The 18,255-nt window shown below is 46.3% G+C and overlaps 1 protein-coding gene across 1 annotated transcript in view; it reads right to left on the minus strand.

Annotated features, from left to right (window-relative positions):
• Positions 1–286: 286 nt before the first annotated feature.
• Positions 287–18,255, minus strand: part of SLC35D1 (solute carrier family 35 member D1) — a 50,162-nt gene continuing 32,193 nt past the window's right edge. The window contains exons 11-12 of the mRNA XM_075557269.1: positions 13,433–13,515; positions 287–4,754 (exon numbers count right to left, since the gene is read on the minus strand). Of these exons, the coding sequence (XP_075413384.1) occupies positions 4,646–4,754; positions 13,433–13,515 (192 nt within the window). The 3' untranslated portion in view covers positions 287–4,645. The remainder of the gene's footprint in view (positions 4,755–13,432; positions 13,516–18,255) is intronic.

Raw genomic sequence — 18,255 nt, forward strand, 5'->3', positions numbered from 1 at the left:
AACAGTCGACTCTGGCAGAGGTGTGGGCTTAGCGAGCACATTTCACGTTGGAGTTCTTTCCGAGGAAAAATGACCCACAGACTTCGAAAGTCAATTGACTGTGCACAGGAAATCGCCTGAACGTCACCATTGGGCGCTCTGGGCGCACAGCATCCGAGTGGCCAACAATCCCGGGGGCCTGCTGACTGAGGGCGCCCCGACCGGCGCGGGGTTGGGGCTCTTGATCGGTCCTGCAGGCACTTGGCGGAGAAAGCAAACCCATGGTTTCAGGGGAGAAACGTCTTTATTTGACGCCTTTACAAAAATAGGCAGGTGCATCATTTTCATGTCACCTGATTTACATATTTCAATATCAGTACCCTTTAAAAACACTAAAATGGTAATTTGGTAAGTAAACCTATACTGAAAAAATATTGTGAGAGTAACATCTGTAGTCAAAAATCAGTTGATCATCAGCATGAGAAAGAAAATATAACAAAATTGCTAAAAAATATTTTTGGGAAAGAGTAATTCTAACCTGATTTTTTTCTTTAAAATATTTCAGAACAACAAAGTTTAAAACAAACCCAAGAAGCACTGAGAAAATAACTCCTCACATCACGATGAAGTGGTTTCCTAACAGTAAGAACTCATTAGCTTGGTTTAGCAAGAGATTCGGTCACATCTCCCAATGACTGACACCTGAGCTCAGCCTCAGCCCAGTCGCGTGTCCTCAGCTGCAAAGTGTCTGTCAGGTGAAAAATGGGCAAGTCTGAAGTGGAGTATTCTGACCTGCAAGTATCATCTTCTAAGGTATAACACCATTTTTCTTTTATAAATGCTATCAGTATGCTCTGAATGTGATTTTGTTCCATTTTTAAAAATAGGTGGGATTAGCTGCCCACACAATGACATTAAATCCCACAGGTACTTAAAAAAGGAAGTCTGTCTGGGTCATGTGTTTTGGTAAACACACACACACACACACACACACACACACGCCTTTAAGCATTAAGGAGCAGAAATTAAGACTTGATTTGCCTATAATCTCTGCAGGAAGTAATGCCCAGGACTTTCACTGCCAAGAGTCTAATACGTACAAGACATTGTGCTGAATAGTTCTAGATCTACTGTCTCCTTTCTCAAGTATGATTCATTTCCCTAAGAGAATGAAAATCAATGGCAGCCTTGTCCGTATCAAGGAGGAACCCATTGAAGCAAGGATATGTGGAGGAAGAGGGCCCCGGGCCGCTCTCAGAATCACAGGAGTCAGGTCACTTACCTCCGAGCTAGAGGACTAGTGTGGGCTGTGAGCATCCGCTCCTATTTAACCAGTGCTTTTGCTCCGGCCTCGGAAACCCACGGGGAAAGTTCTCCCTGGGCTAGAGGGTCGCTGTGAGCCAGAGCTGCCTGGGAGGCAGTGAGCTGGTGTTGGCTGCAGCTCCGTGGGTGGGTGCCTCTACAAGCAATGATGCTGACACCTGGGTCCAAACCACGGACGTCCTTCACCTGCTTCCCTTTCCGTAACTAGGTTCAGGCCAGCACCCTGGGTCCAGCAGGAGGCAGTCACTGAAGGCAAGCGTCATTCCCCATCCATCTCAGTTGTCCTGGGGCCGAGAGAGCTGGCCCTCGCCAGCTGCTCACTGAAGGCCTGGCTAACTTCAGGGAGGGCAGGCCCAAAGCCTTAGGGATGAGTGGCTTCCAAAGTTCACAGAAAAAGTCCATCTTGTCATTCCATTTCTCCACCAACTTTCTGAAGACCCCTCATACCACTCCCAAGTCATCAAATACAGCTCCACCGGACTTGGTGTGAGCATCTTGCCCGGTTGTACTGACTAAAGCTTTCCATGGATTCTTGGCAAAGTACAACTGCAGTAAACTTGCAATATACATGTGTGTGTGTGCGTGTATACACTGCAATATATAATATATATATATTAACCTACATGGAAGTTGGATCCTACAAGGGCCCGACTTCTAAATGGGGCAGCAGCCACAGGAGGCGACTGGAAATCCCTTGTCACACAGGCCAGGCCAGCTGGCTATTGGAACGGCTCCTGTGCGGACTTGCAGCAGGTAGGCCAAATATCTTCCCGGAAGAGAAGCCACTGGTGATGGAATTTAGTGCTGAGGATTCTCGCCCCAGCCCATCTGTCTCAAGGGGTAAGTTAAAGATGTAACTCTGCTGCCTCTTGCTTGTGTGAGGGAGGTCTTGGGATTTTCGCCATGTTTAGAGGCAAAATGTAGACATTCTGGGAGCAATGGGGCACCAGATATAATCTCTAGTCCACTACTTTCAGGCCTACACACAACTGACAACACATAGTCCTTTCAAACTCCAATTTCCCCAGGCTGCTGCCTCTTGCGCCTTAAGACAGGACACAGGCAGGAACTCTGAACTGCTCTGCTGCTTTTGACTTGCCGGAAGGTTCGGTACAGGGCCAACTACCTGTGTGCGTGACTCTCACATGAACCTGATGTGGTGACGGACCTCCAAGGAACCGGCCTCCCAAGAAGCAGTTCAGTCTCAGGTGGAGCGCTAGTCCACATTACCGCTGAATACATCCAAAGGCCAATCTTGTTGAAATTTCACCATCCACATTTCCAATGTCAAAGAGAGTCACTGAAACGTTTCTCATTATACTTTCCCGTGATGCCCAGACAAGACCAGCGATTCGTTGGCCAGACCCTGGCAGGTACATTCACCGACTGCAGCTCCTATCACCTGAGAGCAGCCTAGACGTCTGATGGAAACTCTAGCATTGTTGCCTCTCCCTCTCTGTGCTAGATCTGCAAAGCCTCCTCTTCTCAACTCCAAATCTCACACAATCAAAAGGCAGCATGATTCAATAGAAAGAGCATGGATTTTCTTTTTTAATTTACTAGCTAGTCCTGAAATTCTCTAAATCTTGTTTTCTCAAATAAAAGAGGAATATGTGACACAAGAGAAGCTCCTATTCTTCCACTGGGATTTTCTCAGGTCAGATGATGCTGGAAAGATGTGAGCTTAGGATGTCTTCCATGGAGCTTATTCGGATGGGAGTTGTTTATGGGTGAATGGTGGGAACACACCACCTCTGACTAGGCTTTAATAAACAGAAATCAAAACTGGGGAGAGATGAGTATGAAAATTACCTCAGAACAATTCCTTTATCAAATAGAAAACAAAAACTCAAACCGTTAAGGTCCTTTGAAGACATGAAACTGCCAGTGATCAGGCTGCTAGAATTCTCAGGATGGGACAGAACTGTCCCTGTGGATTTCCAAGACTGCAATCCTTTACGAGAGAGGAAAGCCCCATCTTTTTCCCACGGAGCAGTTGGTGGCTTTGAACTGCTCACCTTCCAGCCAGCAGGGCTCCCCATGAGAGGCAACAGCGGACAGAAGAGAAGTTGACATTGTCATTAAGTAAGGCTTTGCCTTCAAGCAATAATACGAGTTGCCCTTACTGCTCTACATAGCAAAAACAACAACAACAACTAAAAACCCCAACCCATTGGCATCAAGTTGATTCTGACTCGGTGACCCTCTCGGGCATGGCAGAGTGTGCCTCGGGGCTTCCAGGGCTCTCCACTGCTAGAGAAGCAGCTTGGCATAACTGTCGCCCAGATGGCTGGTGGGTTCTGGCTGCTGCCCGATGTTGCCCCCACTGCAGCCCTGGGGCGCCTCCAGCCTGCTCTAGAGCCGCAGCCCACAGCAGGGAGGCGGAGGAACACAGGTGGTTCCTCTGTGTGCTCAAATGGACTGCACGTTTCCCCAACACCGCTCGGCACAGCCTTCCCCTCACAGGGCTGCAGTGGGGGCGCAGGCAAGGACATCCAGCCGCAGCAAAGATCTCTACTACTGAGAGCCCAGATGATGTCTTCCTGACTGACACGGCTCAATTCTCCCACTCACCCTCAGTCACGAGAGTCAGTGGGCTAGGTTTCGACCAGCTCCCAAAGCATCTTGGCATCCCGATCGACACAGTGCAGGTAGATGAGTGAAATGAATGGGATCGGTCCCTTAACAAGAGGCCTACTTCCGCTGCCCCTTCACTCCTCTCACCTCATCAATGGAGAGGCAACGATGGGTTTTCAAGGAAGCCCTCTGCTCATCTCCACTCCTCGGGGACAGCACATGGAAACCAACACATGCCAACCCCCCACGCAAACCAGTGCCAATGTGTCATCTTATTTAAATGAGTCCCGATGAAGGAAAGAAAGAAATTCAAAGGAGAGAAACGTCAGATACCCAGCTGCGTCTCCAGCAGAAAGCAGGCTGCACTGCCCGTAGAGACCGGCAGCGACGATGCGAGGGATGAGGCCCCGTTGGCGCACTCGATGGGTGCAGCTCTCAGGGGTGCCTGGACATCAGACTGGGGAGTGAAATATACTGCGAAACACTGATGCTTCACTGTCGGCACAGAAGAAAAACAAATAAATTACAAAGCCCGGTATATTTTCCAGTCTGATATAAATTAATTCACATGGCATATTTAAAATAGTCAATTATAAGTTTCTCTCATCATAAAATTTTAAAAGGCAGCAAAATCAATCATCAGATTGTACAAGTGCAAAAGAATGATATGTTCTCCGTAATCAAGATGTCTCGCTCTCCTGGTCCAAAGTGGCAGTGTTCCGAGTTGATCAAACACGGGCGTCCCGCTGCTCAGGCAGGCCTCAGGTCATACTGCTCCTTTCCCTTTGACGTCCGACTTGTTACTGGCCTCAGACTGTTTGCTCAGCTGCTCTTCAGAAAAAGTGATGTAGGAATACACCAGGCTCCCAGCAATGCTGCAAAACACAGACCCACCATTAGGGGGCAGTAGCAAGGGAGGGGCAGTGGGCAAACCCAGCCGGGGAGTGGGGGGCTGGCGACAGTGCAGGGAATCCCTTTAGAAACCATCAGCACATTCACTGAGAACAGTATTTTCACCGACCAAACTAGCAAAGGCGCCCCATATCCCCTTGCCACTCGGGTACCCAAGGCTGCTGCTGTTCAGGGGAAAGAGTGTTCCCACAGCTACTGTGGGCTGGAGTACACCATTCTGGAAGGCAAATCAAAAGACTGATGGGAATTCTGCTTATCTTTTGACCTAGCCATCTACTTCATGGATGAGTCAGGTACAGGTCACAGACTTAGCTACTAAGTGTAAATTTATCACAAAAGGAATAATGGCAAATAAATAAGTAAATACAGAGTTAATGCCCCACATTGGAGCATTCTATAAATCCACACAATGGGATATGACGCAGCCTGACCACCTGACTGATACACTAGCTGCTGCTTTGCAGTGACGTGTTTTTCTCCGGGCTTTGGTGTTCGAGCCCCAGACCAGCTGCAGCAGGGTAAGCAACTCCGAGCTTCTGCTCTGATCCCGGTGCACAATAGCACTCAGCTCTGTGAGAGCGTTACTCAAAAAGCATTGCTACAGAATCCTAGATGTCTTTGTTAAACACAACATTCAAAATATGAAGACGGCAAAGCCTTCTGTCCGCTTTTTCCCTGCTCTGTCACCAGCAAACAGCAAATACATCATGCATTTTCCGTCTCCTCTATTAGCAGGAAAGCTGCCTGGGAGCAAGGATTGTGATTGGTTCCGAGACAGCAGTGCTATCCCCGGTGCCTAAAATAAGGTCCAGCACATGGTAGGCACCTACTAACCACTTACTCTTCCCTGCTAGCTTCTCCATGACAACAGAAGTTAGTCACTGGCTAAGCCATGCACTAAGCCAGAGGTTCTCAACCTGTGGGTCTCAACCCCTTCGGGGGATTGAACAACCCTTTCTCACAGGGATCACCTATTTCCGAGGAACAGAGGCACGGCTCCTCTGTCCGTTTCCAGGCGGGTCCACCCACATGCAGCTTTGTCCACATACGTGTACCCAGCACGAAGACTGTTACCCATGCTACACCATGCTTCAAGTAAAAATTTCATTTATTTGTCATTAGAAATAAATATTTCACAATATATAATTACATATTGTTTTGTGATTAATCACTCTGCTTTAATTATGTTCCATTTGTAACAATGAAAATACATCCTGCATATCAGATATTTACATAACGATTCATAATAGTAGCAAAACTATGAAGTAGCAACAAAAATAATTTTATGGTTGGGGTCGCCCCGCCCTGAGGACCTGTATTAGGGACTGCGGGATCAGGAAGGTTGAGCACCGCTGCCCTAAGCAGTCCACTTCCACAGAATCTGTTCAATAGTCTGACTCTCACCCCCTCTGCTAGGGAGACAGGGGAATAAAGACCAATCGGTGGAAAGCAGGAGGTTATGCAAGGACACTTGAAGGACCATTTTAAGTCCTCATCACATGTATCTTCCCATGGCTAATAACACAAACCAAAACTCATTATTGCAGGGGGGTGGGGGATGGAAGCAGTGAGTCATTGAACGTGGCTCTTCTAGCCAGAGTCTCCAAGTCCCACCAAAAGACGTTTCCTTTGCAGGGGTCTGCTAAGGAGGTGGGGGAAGACACCTAAGACTCCCTAGAATGCCTCCTGCTGTGTATAACATGACCCTCTGAGAAGTGGGGTGCCTCTGGGCACTTAACTGGGGAAGTTGTACTTGCTGATCAATGGATGTACAGCTGAGTACTTTTGGACTGAAGCTTAGTGGAGTGGGTGCCTGTGGGCACTTGATTCAGGAAGCTGGGCTTACTGACCCACAGAGCTTGAGCGGAAGACCGTTAGGTTGAGTCTTACAGCACAGTGGTATGCCCCTTTGGGCATTTATTAGTAAAGCTGAAACTGTGGAACGTGTTGTGAAAGTCAACTGCCATAAGCATTTCTTAATGGCATTACAATTTTTTAACTTCCTTAATAAACTCCTTAATCATGAGCTTCATCTGTGAGTTCTGCTCAGCCATTGCAATGGATACAAGTCAGTCTGTGCAACTGCCACTGAGTGGCTTCTGAGTCCTAGCAACATTGAAGGCAGAGTAGCACTGCCTGCGGTGGTTTACTGTGCCAGCCTGGCCGATAAACACAGGTGGGATTAATTGAAGGGCAGAGAAATAATGGCTCGGTGAGCCTCGCCTTTCTTGTCTCTTGCTCTTTGCTCATGGGACCAGTGTGCGGCTGCCTTCTTATTCTGTGCCTCGATTTGCAAGCTACGCTACTTGTGGGACACCTAACCTGTGGACTGTGTCGCTGTAATTTGAGGTTCCTTCAAGACCTGCTTCGCCAGAGAATTGGAATGTACATCTCTGGAGCTGGGGACTGTCAGACCCTGTCATCTGGCTGTTTGTTGGTGACCTGCCTTGCTGTTTGCTGCCTGTGCCTGGATAGCCTGGATTTCTCTACAGAGGACTACCCGGTGGCCCTCAAGACTTGAAGGACTGCCAGTGTCTCACAACTGCCTCACGGGAGTGAGTTGCACTGAGCCATTTGTACTGCTTTATAATTTAACTGTTTATTTCTTGTGTTATATACAGATCTAGCTAATATATATATATATAATTATTAGCAATCTGGTTTTGTCTCTATAGAACCCTAGCATGCTGTCCTTAAGGATTTCCTATACTGTACACCTGACAAGAGTAGATAGAAAGGCTCTTCGTTCTCCCGGGAGGCTGCTGGTAGTTTTGAACAACGCATAACCCACTGCACCCCAGGCCTCCTACACAGGATACACAGACATACCACCCAAATCCACTGCCACCAAGGTGATTCCAACTCACGTGGACCTTCTAGGACAGAGCAATGGCCCTGTGGGTTTCAGAGGCTGTAAGTCTTTATGTGGGTTTGAACTGCTCACCTTGTGGTTAGCAGCCTATCTTATAACCCACTATGCTACCTAGATACAGGCATACCTCGTTTTATTGCATTTTGCTTTTATTTCTTTGGTTTTTTTGTTTGTTTTTAAAACAAATTGCAGTTTGTGGCAAACCTGTGTCAAATCTACTGGCTTCGTCCTTCCAACAGCATGTGCTCACGTTGTGTCCCACTTTGGCGATTCTAACACTCTTTGAGACTTCTGAACACGTGCTATTGTATCACTGTAGCCTCTCCTACAGTGGGAATGTCATTTTCATATGCACTGAGAGACCAAACATGTTCGCATGGGTCCCCACGTTGTCCGACGTGCTGAGTCGGACAATGTGCTCTGGAACCACATCTACCATCTCTCTGCGGTACGCTTTCCCAGCAGAGGGCGCCATCACAGAGCAGAATTTTAGCTAGAATCTTAGCTCAGCTTCTCTATTCGACAACTGTGTTCCTGGCTGTTTGATCTTGATCATGATTTTTCACCTCTGAGCCTCAATTGTGTTATCCTATGAACTGGGGGATGACAACATGGAATGGCATCAAACACGAGGTACCCAAAAAACACTGGCACTCTGCCTGCTGCCATCCCAGATAATACTCTCTCATCTTTATACAATGGTAAGTACCTGTGCTCATACATTAAATAAAAATAGGTTAGTCACAGAAGTCTGCCAGAAGGTGAACCCTTCTATCTGCATAGGAAGATTCCCAGGAGTAAATATGAGCAAAAAGCAAAAGACTCTCAAATCCTGTTATATGGCTTTGGAACTTAAAATCCTGAAGAAAAAAAAAAAGTTGCAATAAAAGCAAACACCCCCCAAAAAAAAAAAAAAAGCAAACACCCTACGAATCCTGGCAAGGCCTTGGTTCACATTTGGGTTTTCAAAGAATGAGCTAGGTAAAAATGATGGGGGTGGGGAAAAGAAAACTACACCCGCCCCGCGAGGCCCTGTGATAGCTTGGCCAGTGTGCTCAGTAGTTTGCAGTGAAGCCCGAGTAATCCCCTATGATGGGACCTAACACAGTGTAATCAAATCCATCGTGGCATCTGTTGTGAACATCAGTTCTAAGAAGAGAAGGGGGAATGGAACCCTCTTAATTCAAGTCAAGGTCCTGAAGAAATGTCCTCGCGTGTCTGGCCTACTTACATGAGTGGACTCCATGGAGAACCTGATTGCTTCTTGCTGGGTCTGGATCCTGGATCTAGCTCACTGAGCTCTAGGTCTCTGGACTCGAGCCAATGGCCTGCCACTCAGCCTGCTAACCCTGCATTCGCCAGAGCTTCCATCGGACCTGCTGACCCTCGGTTCATCAGTCTCTGCAGGTACCAGCCATTGGCTTCCTGCTTGCTTTTCCTGCTTCCTGGTTCATCAGCCTCTCCGCCAGGCTTAACAGCTGACCCTTGGACTTGAATAGGGTTGGACTTAACCCCTTCTCCAATGTTGAGCCATTTTCTTAATATTAATCCCCCTCTTTAGATATATAGTGTCTTTAGTTTTGCTTCTCTATACAATCTGGCTTCATCAGCTAGTTCCTATGTAATATTACTGTTGTTAGTTTGGGGTAAGGCTAAGCTCTTACACATTTAGAAACGGCTCTTTTTCTTAACATCTCTGATATTATTTCCTCAACTTGGGGCTGAGTCCAAGCTACTCATGCATCTCCATCCTTTTCTCTTCTCCTGAGTTCCTTAAATTTTCTAAATCTTTAAAAAAAAAGTCTGAATTGTGTAGAGTCTAGTCAGAATTAAAAGGAGAAATGCATTTTAGGGATTCTCCACAGCTGAAGGAAATTTCTTTCAAACGTCGCAGGACTGCAGCACAGCATCAGTTGCAAAATAACTGCAGGCGTACTGATCACAGAATACACTTTTCACAGGACTCTGAGGTAAATCACATAACCACTCTAGTCCAAACACTGCATTTTGTAGATAAGAAAACTGAGTTCATGAGTTATAACTAGCTAGGCTCAATCTCTGGGTGGGGTGGTAAAAGTACTACGTGTTTGGCTACTAGCCAAAAGGAGAGTGGCTTGAATCCACACAGGTGCCATGTTAGAATGACCTGGTAGCCTACTTCTGAAAACCACCCACCAGACCCTAAGGGGCACACATGGAGCTAGCATCAGAATCTACTCAATGGCCACTGCAGCAACTACAGATTATATTTTTAAGATAAGGCGACCAGACATCCCGTTCTTGGCGGGACAGTCCTGATTTTTAACAATTTGTCCTGTAGCGTTTTTAAAAAGTTCCAGCTTTTGGAAAGAATGCACGACAAGCTAGGGTATGCGGTTTTCGGCTGCCATGTGGCTATTTCTCCAGGATATGAGTTTATCAATGGTGTCCCGCTGGAGTCCTGCTTTACCAATGTTACAATCTGGTGACCTTATTTTAAAATCATATTCTAGTCTAGTTATTCCAATAAAATGCCAGTTGCATACTCTATAAATAGTCTGGTAAGTATTTTATCAAAAACAAGTAGAAATAAGTATTTCCTTTTCTCTTCACTCACTCGCTCACTGACAGAATGATGGATCAAAGGGAAAGTTTATGTCCTTATTTCAAGAGAAGATGAACCAGATGAGGGTCCGCTAGCACAGCAAATGTACACAGGATCTTGACTGAGACAAAATGATGAGATTATTCAGGAGGAGATGCAAATTGGAACTAAGATGTGTCCATACTTCTAAGGAAAAGTAAGGGAATTCTTAATGAGAAAACTGTGGATTCATGTGGCTGGGCCGTGGTAGCTAGACCACATTTCTTAGACAGCAACTGTGGAGCTAGATGCACAGCTGCGGCACGTCGCGGCCCAGAGACTGTGTGCACCGTGTGCAAGGCCCGGGCGCAGAGGCTATGGTGAACAGGTTTATGTTACACAGAGGAGGCTGACTTAAAAGTGTATTTTATGTAATCTATGATGAAGGGATATAAAAATAAAATTAATCTCTTCACCATTTATTAGACAGCATATGCTTCAGAATGAAGACTAATAAGAAAAATCATGGATCAACCATTTACCTGCTCAGCAAATGAGGCAAGTTTCTTATCGCCTCTGTGAAATAGAGTATCTATGGTACCTATCTTAGAATTGTTGTAAAAAAAAAAAAAAAAAAGAATTGTTGTAAAGATTAATTATAGAGTACTTAGGACAATTCTTGATACAACGTAAGATGAAATGCTGGCTAGTATTTTACTACTAAGTGTCTATTATGGGTCAGACACCAACATATGAGTAGTAAAGTACTGCTACAAAATCTGAGAGACCTTCATTATATCAAAATGGGAAGCCATTGTTCCCCCGCATACTCTCTACCTCCCCCTATACATTTCTGAAGGTCCTATTGCTCTCTCTCTGGTCCTACACGCCCCTGATCAAAGGAGCCCTGGCGGCAAAGTAGTTACCCACTGGACTGCTAAGCGCAAGGTTTGTAGTTTAAAACCACCAGCCACTCCACTGCAGGAAGATGAGGCTTTCTACTCCCATGAGGAGTTAGTCTTAGAACTGCTCAGGGGGCAGTCCCACCATGTCCTATAAGGTTGCCTTGAGTGGCATCGACTTGATGACAGTGAATTTGGTGTCAGTTTGTTGTTGTTGTTGTTGCTTTTTAATTCTTTCCCCAAAGACTACAAGCAACGACAGATACATATTGTATATAAGCTACTAGACTACACAATACTCGTTCAACAATTTACTGAAAGATGAATGATGCAGCCACCTGTCAGTTTTTCACGGTGCTGGCTTGTGTGTCGCTATTATGCTAGAAGCCATGCCACCAGGACAGAAACTACCAGACGGCCAACCATGGAACACACTGCCCCAGAGGCCCGGCAATCTGCTATCACAGCAGTCCAAGACAGCGCTGGCGATGATCGCCGGCAGCGGAAACGCACACACAGTAGCTGCAATCATGGCCCCAGACATGGGAACAATCACAAATATGGTGCGGGCCCGGGCAACTCCCCCTTCTGTCATGCGCGGTTGTCTTAAGTCAGAGTCGACTTGATGGCAGTGCACGACACAGTGAGGGCTGACGGGGGGGGGGGGGGGGGGGGGGATGGGAGGCTAATGATAACAAGAATGAAAAAACATGTTCTAAAACCACGGTAACGAGTGTACAACTTTTTAATATATTTGAGCCACTGAAAATAAATGTCACATACGCACACACACAAAGATTAAGGGGCAAGAACTTGGGCTTTGGAGTCCAACCCACCAGGGTTAAGATCCTCCCACCAAGAATTAGCGCTGTGACCATGACAGATCTCTGAGACAGCATGTCCAAGACAGCGGTTCTCAACCTGTGGGTCCTGAACCCTTTGGGGGTCAAACGACCCTTTCACAGGGGTCGGCTAAGACCATCGGAAAACATATTTCCAATGGTCTTAAGAACCGAGACACCGCCCCTCTATCCAGCTCCAGGTGAGTTCACCCACATGCAGGTAACACCCACATGCGAGTACCCTGCGTGAAGACTGTTACCCATGCTACACCATGCTTCAAGACAAATTTCATTTATTTTTAATTAGGAATAAGTATTTCACAATATATAATTACATATTGTGTTGTAATTAATCACCATGCTTTAATTATGTTCAATTTGTAATAATGAAAATACATCTGCATATCAGATATTTACATGACAATTCATAACAGTAGCAAAAATACAGCTATGAAGTAGCAACAAAAATGATTTTATGGTTGGGGGTCCCCACCACATGAGGAACAGTCTAAGGGGTCAAGGCACCAGAAAGGCCGAGAACCACTGCACTGAACAAGCCCAGCACACAGAAGCAGCTCAGGGGCTCCTTGCAGAAATCTCGGAGCTAGCTCTTAAATTAGGAAACTGATCATGAAAGAACCTCAAAAGAATGTAGTAGGAGCTACACAATTCCGCGGAGAAGGAATTGAATTTTCAACAAAAAGTTCTGGGACAAATGACTATCTGTATTTAAAGCAACAGAAAAATAACTTTAATCCTTAAAAAGACTTCACAGCATGTGCAAAAATTATTACCAATAAGTTACACACTTAATTGTGAAGCCTAAAACAATAAAACATTAAAAGAAAGTTTAAGAGAACATCTTTGTGGCCTTGGAGTAGGCAAAAGGATCTTAGCCACGAAAAAAGCATGACTCACAAAAGAAAAAAATCAATAAATCAGACGTCATCACAATTTTATGTTTGTTTTTCACAAAAGACGGTTAGGAGAGTGAGACAAGCCATAAATCTGGATTTCAGACCATTCAAATATTCAAAGTTAAGATCTGCGCAGTAACACAATTCCTCGCTGCCTCGATGAAGACAAATGAGGTCTACAGAAACGAAGCAACATGTTCAAGGCAGGACACACCTACACCACTCTTAATAGAGGCAGCATTCGCATTAGCCCGAAGGTCTCTGGAAAACAATGCGTAGTCATCTAGGACAAAGGGACTGCTCTCTGGAGGCTAAGAAAGGAGCTCCGTTTCCAGAAACACATCCCAAATACTGCGCAAAGAGTCTTCCCGCTTTCTTAGATGCCAGTTTTGCAGAGATGTTACCTAGCACATAGTAAGCGGCTTTTAAATGCTCCTCTATTAACTGAACCAATCTGCAGTGTTAGTAGCCCAGCCTTTGATGACAGCATTTATATACCTAAATCCTACTTGTTAAACTGGCCGCGCTGAATCATGTTCACTTACCTGATATTTAATCCAATGAAGTTTGTCCAAGTGAAAATATAATCTCCACCAAAGACCATTCCAATATAAGTTATTAATATATTCTGGAAAAGAAGCACAGTATATCGTTGCATAAGTTTAAATGAACTTTTAATTAGCACACAGATCACCCTCAGTAAGTGACCTGGTCCTCAAGTCACCCACACTCGTCCTTAAAATACAAACCAGTTGACAGGTAATAACAATAAACGCCAACAAAACTTAACATGCAGGTGGGAAGACCATGGATTCTCATGAGGGAGTAACAGTGTCAGCCCTTGGCAAGCTGTCTGCCTAGAAGGCAAATACTTCGCTCAGTGCACTGCACACTCGGCGGTCCTGCCTGCCAGAGCGCAGTCCCTGGCACAGACCAACTGCTGCCTGGGGAGAGCAGAGAGGGCAAGAGTGAGCACATGGTTTCGAAGGAAGAAAAGGGGGCGTGGTGGAAGCGTTCTCAGCACGATAACTATTTTTTAAAGAATCGTTGTTGGTGCTTTAATGGGGAAGTCAATTGTAAGCATTTTATCACAATAAAAGCCACCTCTCTTGACTCTTTTCGTGGTCAGGCAACAGTTCCCTAAGTCTGAACTATAATTCCATTCTTCCCCAACTTTCCCTCATCCATCACTTCCTCTCTGCTCTGCCATACCCATCAATGTCCAACAGTCGGGAACCTGGACTCTGGGAGACAGATCGACGAGGCAGAAACGACGGTGCGAGAGCAGTTCTTTAAGGCCCTTCGCACCCTAAAAAATACTTCTAAAGAGTTCTGAGACCGCCTGCGAAAAGCATTCTCAAACACACTGGCTTCTGCTGGCCCAAGGTGGAGTCCACATGTTGCCTTAGAACAGATTTTCTTACTGATTACAGGAGGCAATTAAAAATCCTCCAACAGCAATTAAGGCTAGTGGGCAAATGAAGCTCATAGGACCACTTGCCGCTGTTTTCTAAGAGGAGAAAAAGCTGCCCCCTTGAACGCAGAGCTCTAGAGCGAGGCTGGATTCATGTGCATTGCACTGCAAAGAAACTCAGTGTTCGCAAATCAGCAAGCTCGCAACCTGAAGGTGTCCAATAAAGAGGGTCCGGATGACCCTCTGGGGTGGGCGAGAACGGCTCCACGGTTCGGAGGCTGTCAGTCTTCACAGGAGCAGACAGCCTGACCCTTCTGCCTCAGAGGGGCTGGGGGATTCAAACTGCAGGCCTCTCCCTCAGCAGACCGCGGCTGTAGAGAGCTTAATATCTGAACAATTGCAGAAGCTCATGAATCACAGTGAAAGCCCAAAATCCACCTGCAGAGTCCCTCGCGGATTAAGTTTCCATTGAATTCCTTCTGCCCACGGGTCAAGGGCGTGAGTAGTCTCGTCCTCCATTCAGTGCACTGGAAATGGATCACCTCCACTCCCACTCAATGGCGCAGGAGCGGCAGTCTCCCTCAGGGGCTTGCCTGGCTGTGGTCTTGGCTGAGATAGCAGTGCTAGGAGTCACAGTCAAGCCCCATCAGCAGTGCCCCTGACCTTGGTCATTGTTAGGTGTGTCAGGTCAGGTCTAACTCCTATGTGCAACAGAATGAAACACTGTCTGATCCGGCGCTTCCTCACAGCTGTTCTTACATTTGAGCCCACAGTTGCAGCCACCGTGTTGATCCGACAGGTTAAGAGGTTATGGCTAAAGGATGGTTGTTTTTTTCAAAAGCCCTCACTCGCGAAAATCGGCTGGCAGGGCCACAGTAAAGGGGTTGCAAGGACGTCAGGCACCCATCTGACACCGATGGGAAAATCCATCCTGGGCTCCCACACAATGCTAGGCACCAGTGACAGGACATCACACAAGTACACTTAATCTCGGCCAATAAGGTCAGCCATGCGCCTGTGTGCCCACTCACTCTCTGGGAACTTTCCTGCTGTTGGTTCCACATACTTGACTCTGCACACTGGTTCCACGCTCCTGTCCCAGCATTCCTTTCACGTGATTTTTGTGCTCTAGGTTCATTTTCAGTCAGGAACCTTCCCATGGCTCCCGCCATGCCGCCTTGCATGCTTTCCAGAGACAGTGTGTACTTTCTGTAATACCTGAAATTTCCCTTTTTCCTGCAGAAAAGTAACTTGGATTTACACAGGTGCTTCTGCCACGTGAATCCCTTCAGTGTTGAGAATCAAGGACCGAGGGACACCACCCCAGAAGCCTAGCGATTCCATATTGACTCTGACTCTCTTCACCGGCCCTCTACTTTACCGGGCGTGAAGGCCTTTTTTAGGGGCCAGTCTTTCCTGAGCGCATGTCCACAGGACGTGCTAGAGGGGGTGAAAGAGTTAACCTGCTGTTAATCAAACACTAGAAATCGAACACAGTTTGGGATTTAGTTTCATGAGATTTCTTCTTTTTTGTGTGTGGTGGTGGTGGTTTTCCCAGGATGTAACAGCTTCCCCTCCACTATTGTAAAAAAATTCCTTTAAACCTGTTAATTATTCTAAGGCCTGAGCCTGTTGCAAAAGCTTTCAATTACTCACAGATGCGCATCTTCAGGAAAGGGGGAACAGGGCAGTTTAGATGAGCAGGGAGGCTGAAGCCCTGAGAAGTACCAGCGGGAAGTACTTCACTGGAGTAATGAAGATTTTGATCAATGGTCTGTAATTCCTTGGGGAGATATGAACTGTTTTCCTTCAACCTTGCATTTTGTCCCATTGCGTGGCAGTCTTCTGCTCCTTGTCACGCCTGTTAATTACCTCTGGGACTGTAGTTTAAGGTGCAAACCTAACTTGATTTTCACAGGGTATGACCATTCCACCTGGACTCAACATCACTAGGATTTTTAACTTCATAACATGCATCTGAATAGCCACTCTCTGTGAATGCTCAGGGAAGTCTGCTGGTTCCTTCTGTGAGTACCTGTTGCCAACACGCCAGGATGTATGGAAGTTCGTTATGCATGCTAGCTCATCGACTCTCAGCCACCCTTCCTGAAGACACACTGCCCTTTCCCAGGCTTGCCCCTGATTTAGCTAAGCACAGCTACATTGCTGGCTTGATGGGGAGCAAGCACTACACAACACAAAGAACTAAATGGTGTCTGAGCTTGTCAGGGCTGGAAGTGGCATTAGGGAATCCTGTGCACACTGTAGCCTTCCACACACCAAATGTTTGAGAGCGTACGATCAGAAGCAACCGACAGCAAACACTGGCTTTAAAAACCTCGTTGTGACTTAGTGGACTCCTACTCATAGGAAACCGAACCAAGGGGCTGCCCAGCAGCCGCCGGAACCAACCACAGAGGTGGAGTGAGAATTACTTGAAGTGTTATGACCAGAGCTGGAAGACCAGTGGGATAATTCTCCATAATGACCTTTTCTCTTATGGTCACATTTTTTATACTTTTCTGGGAATCAGTATATTACACATTTTTATTCAAAGTGTTTTGCCATCACAACCCGGAACACAATCTGTATTTTTGTGTGTGCCAGTACCTCCAGGCTGGTTCTTTATCTCAAAATTTGCATAAACAATGTGACAGACAGCACTGACTCCCAGACCCAGGGTGCATTCCAAGGAGGGGGAGCTTCCGGCAGCGGCCAGAACTAAAACCCCAAATGCGATCAATTCTGCAGACCTCTGGGAATTCATCAAGACACCTCTCTCTACAGGGATCCCATAGGAGAGGGTAGAACTGCCCCTGTGCAGTATAAAGCCTCCTCTTTCCCCATAGAGTGGCTGGTGGTTTCGAGCTGCTGACTTGCAGTTAGCAGCCAACCTGGAAGCACTATACCTTAAGGAACCCTGGTACTGCAATGGGTTAAGAGAAAGAGACACCCAAACTAAAAATAATTTAAGGAGAACATTCATTAAGTCTTACACAGGACAAAGGCACATCATGCAGACGAGGGAAACTATTAGCAGGAGGTCACAATGGCATCCTAGGAGACACAGAGCTGAATCTGAACTTTCATTCCCCTGAAGTATAAGAAAATAAATTTCTGTTTGTTAAAGGCAGCCATTTGTGGAAATTCTGGCATGGCACCGTTGGATAACTCAGGCTGATGCAAGGCACCCCACTGAGGCATGAGAGAATCTGAAGCAGCAAAGGCTACCAACTGTCTCCCATTTGTCTTGAAGGTGCAAGACATCCTTGGACAGTGGCAGCAAGAGCGATCTAGACAACATGTTTTCTCCTCCCGCAGGGACTGTTGCTATGGCACAAGTGGGGGGCTAACTCCAATGTCATTTGACCCAGGGGTCCCACCCACCAGTCACTCCAGGGAGATAGATGAGGCTTCCTGCTCCCATCAAGAATTAGTCTCGGAAACCCAGTATGGAGTCCACTAGAAATCAGAATGGACTCATTGGCCGTGGCTCTGTTTTTTGGTTTGGAAGTAAAAATGATCCCTTTAATTTGGGTAGGAATATTTTCTAATCTATAGTATGATTTCTTCTATGCAGTATGTTTTTAAGTTTATTGGTTAATTTCTAAAGATTAAAATTTTTCTATTAAAAACAAACAAACCAAACTCCCTTAGATTGAGTAAGTTCCTGCACTACTGTGGAGAGCAGGGCACAACAAGGAAATGGGACTGGACTCTCCGTGAGAAAATGATGGGATGATGGGATCTGTACCTGAGACTGGTCATGGTACAAGAATGAACGCTAGGAGAAGACTCCAAGCAAATCTCCTTTACTGAAACGGTCCGTGCTCCTGCTTGGTTAAGAATGTGCTGTCGGCTGCCCTGTCCTCTCACGGTCTTGCTGCTCGTATTCTGAAGATGCATGAACCCACTCAGCTCTTGAAGCAATTACTTAGCAAATCCACAACAGAG

Source organism: Tenrec ecaudatus, chromosome 1 (assembly GCF_050624435.1).
Source record: "Tenrec ecaudatus isolate mTenEca1 chromosome 1, mTenEca1.hap1, whole genome shotgun sequence".
Lineage (NCBI taxonomy): Eukaryota > Metazoa > Chordata > Mammalia > Afrosoricida > Tenrecidae > Tenrec > Tenrec ecaudatus.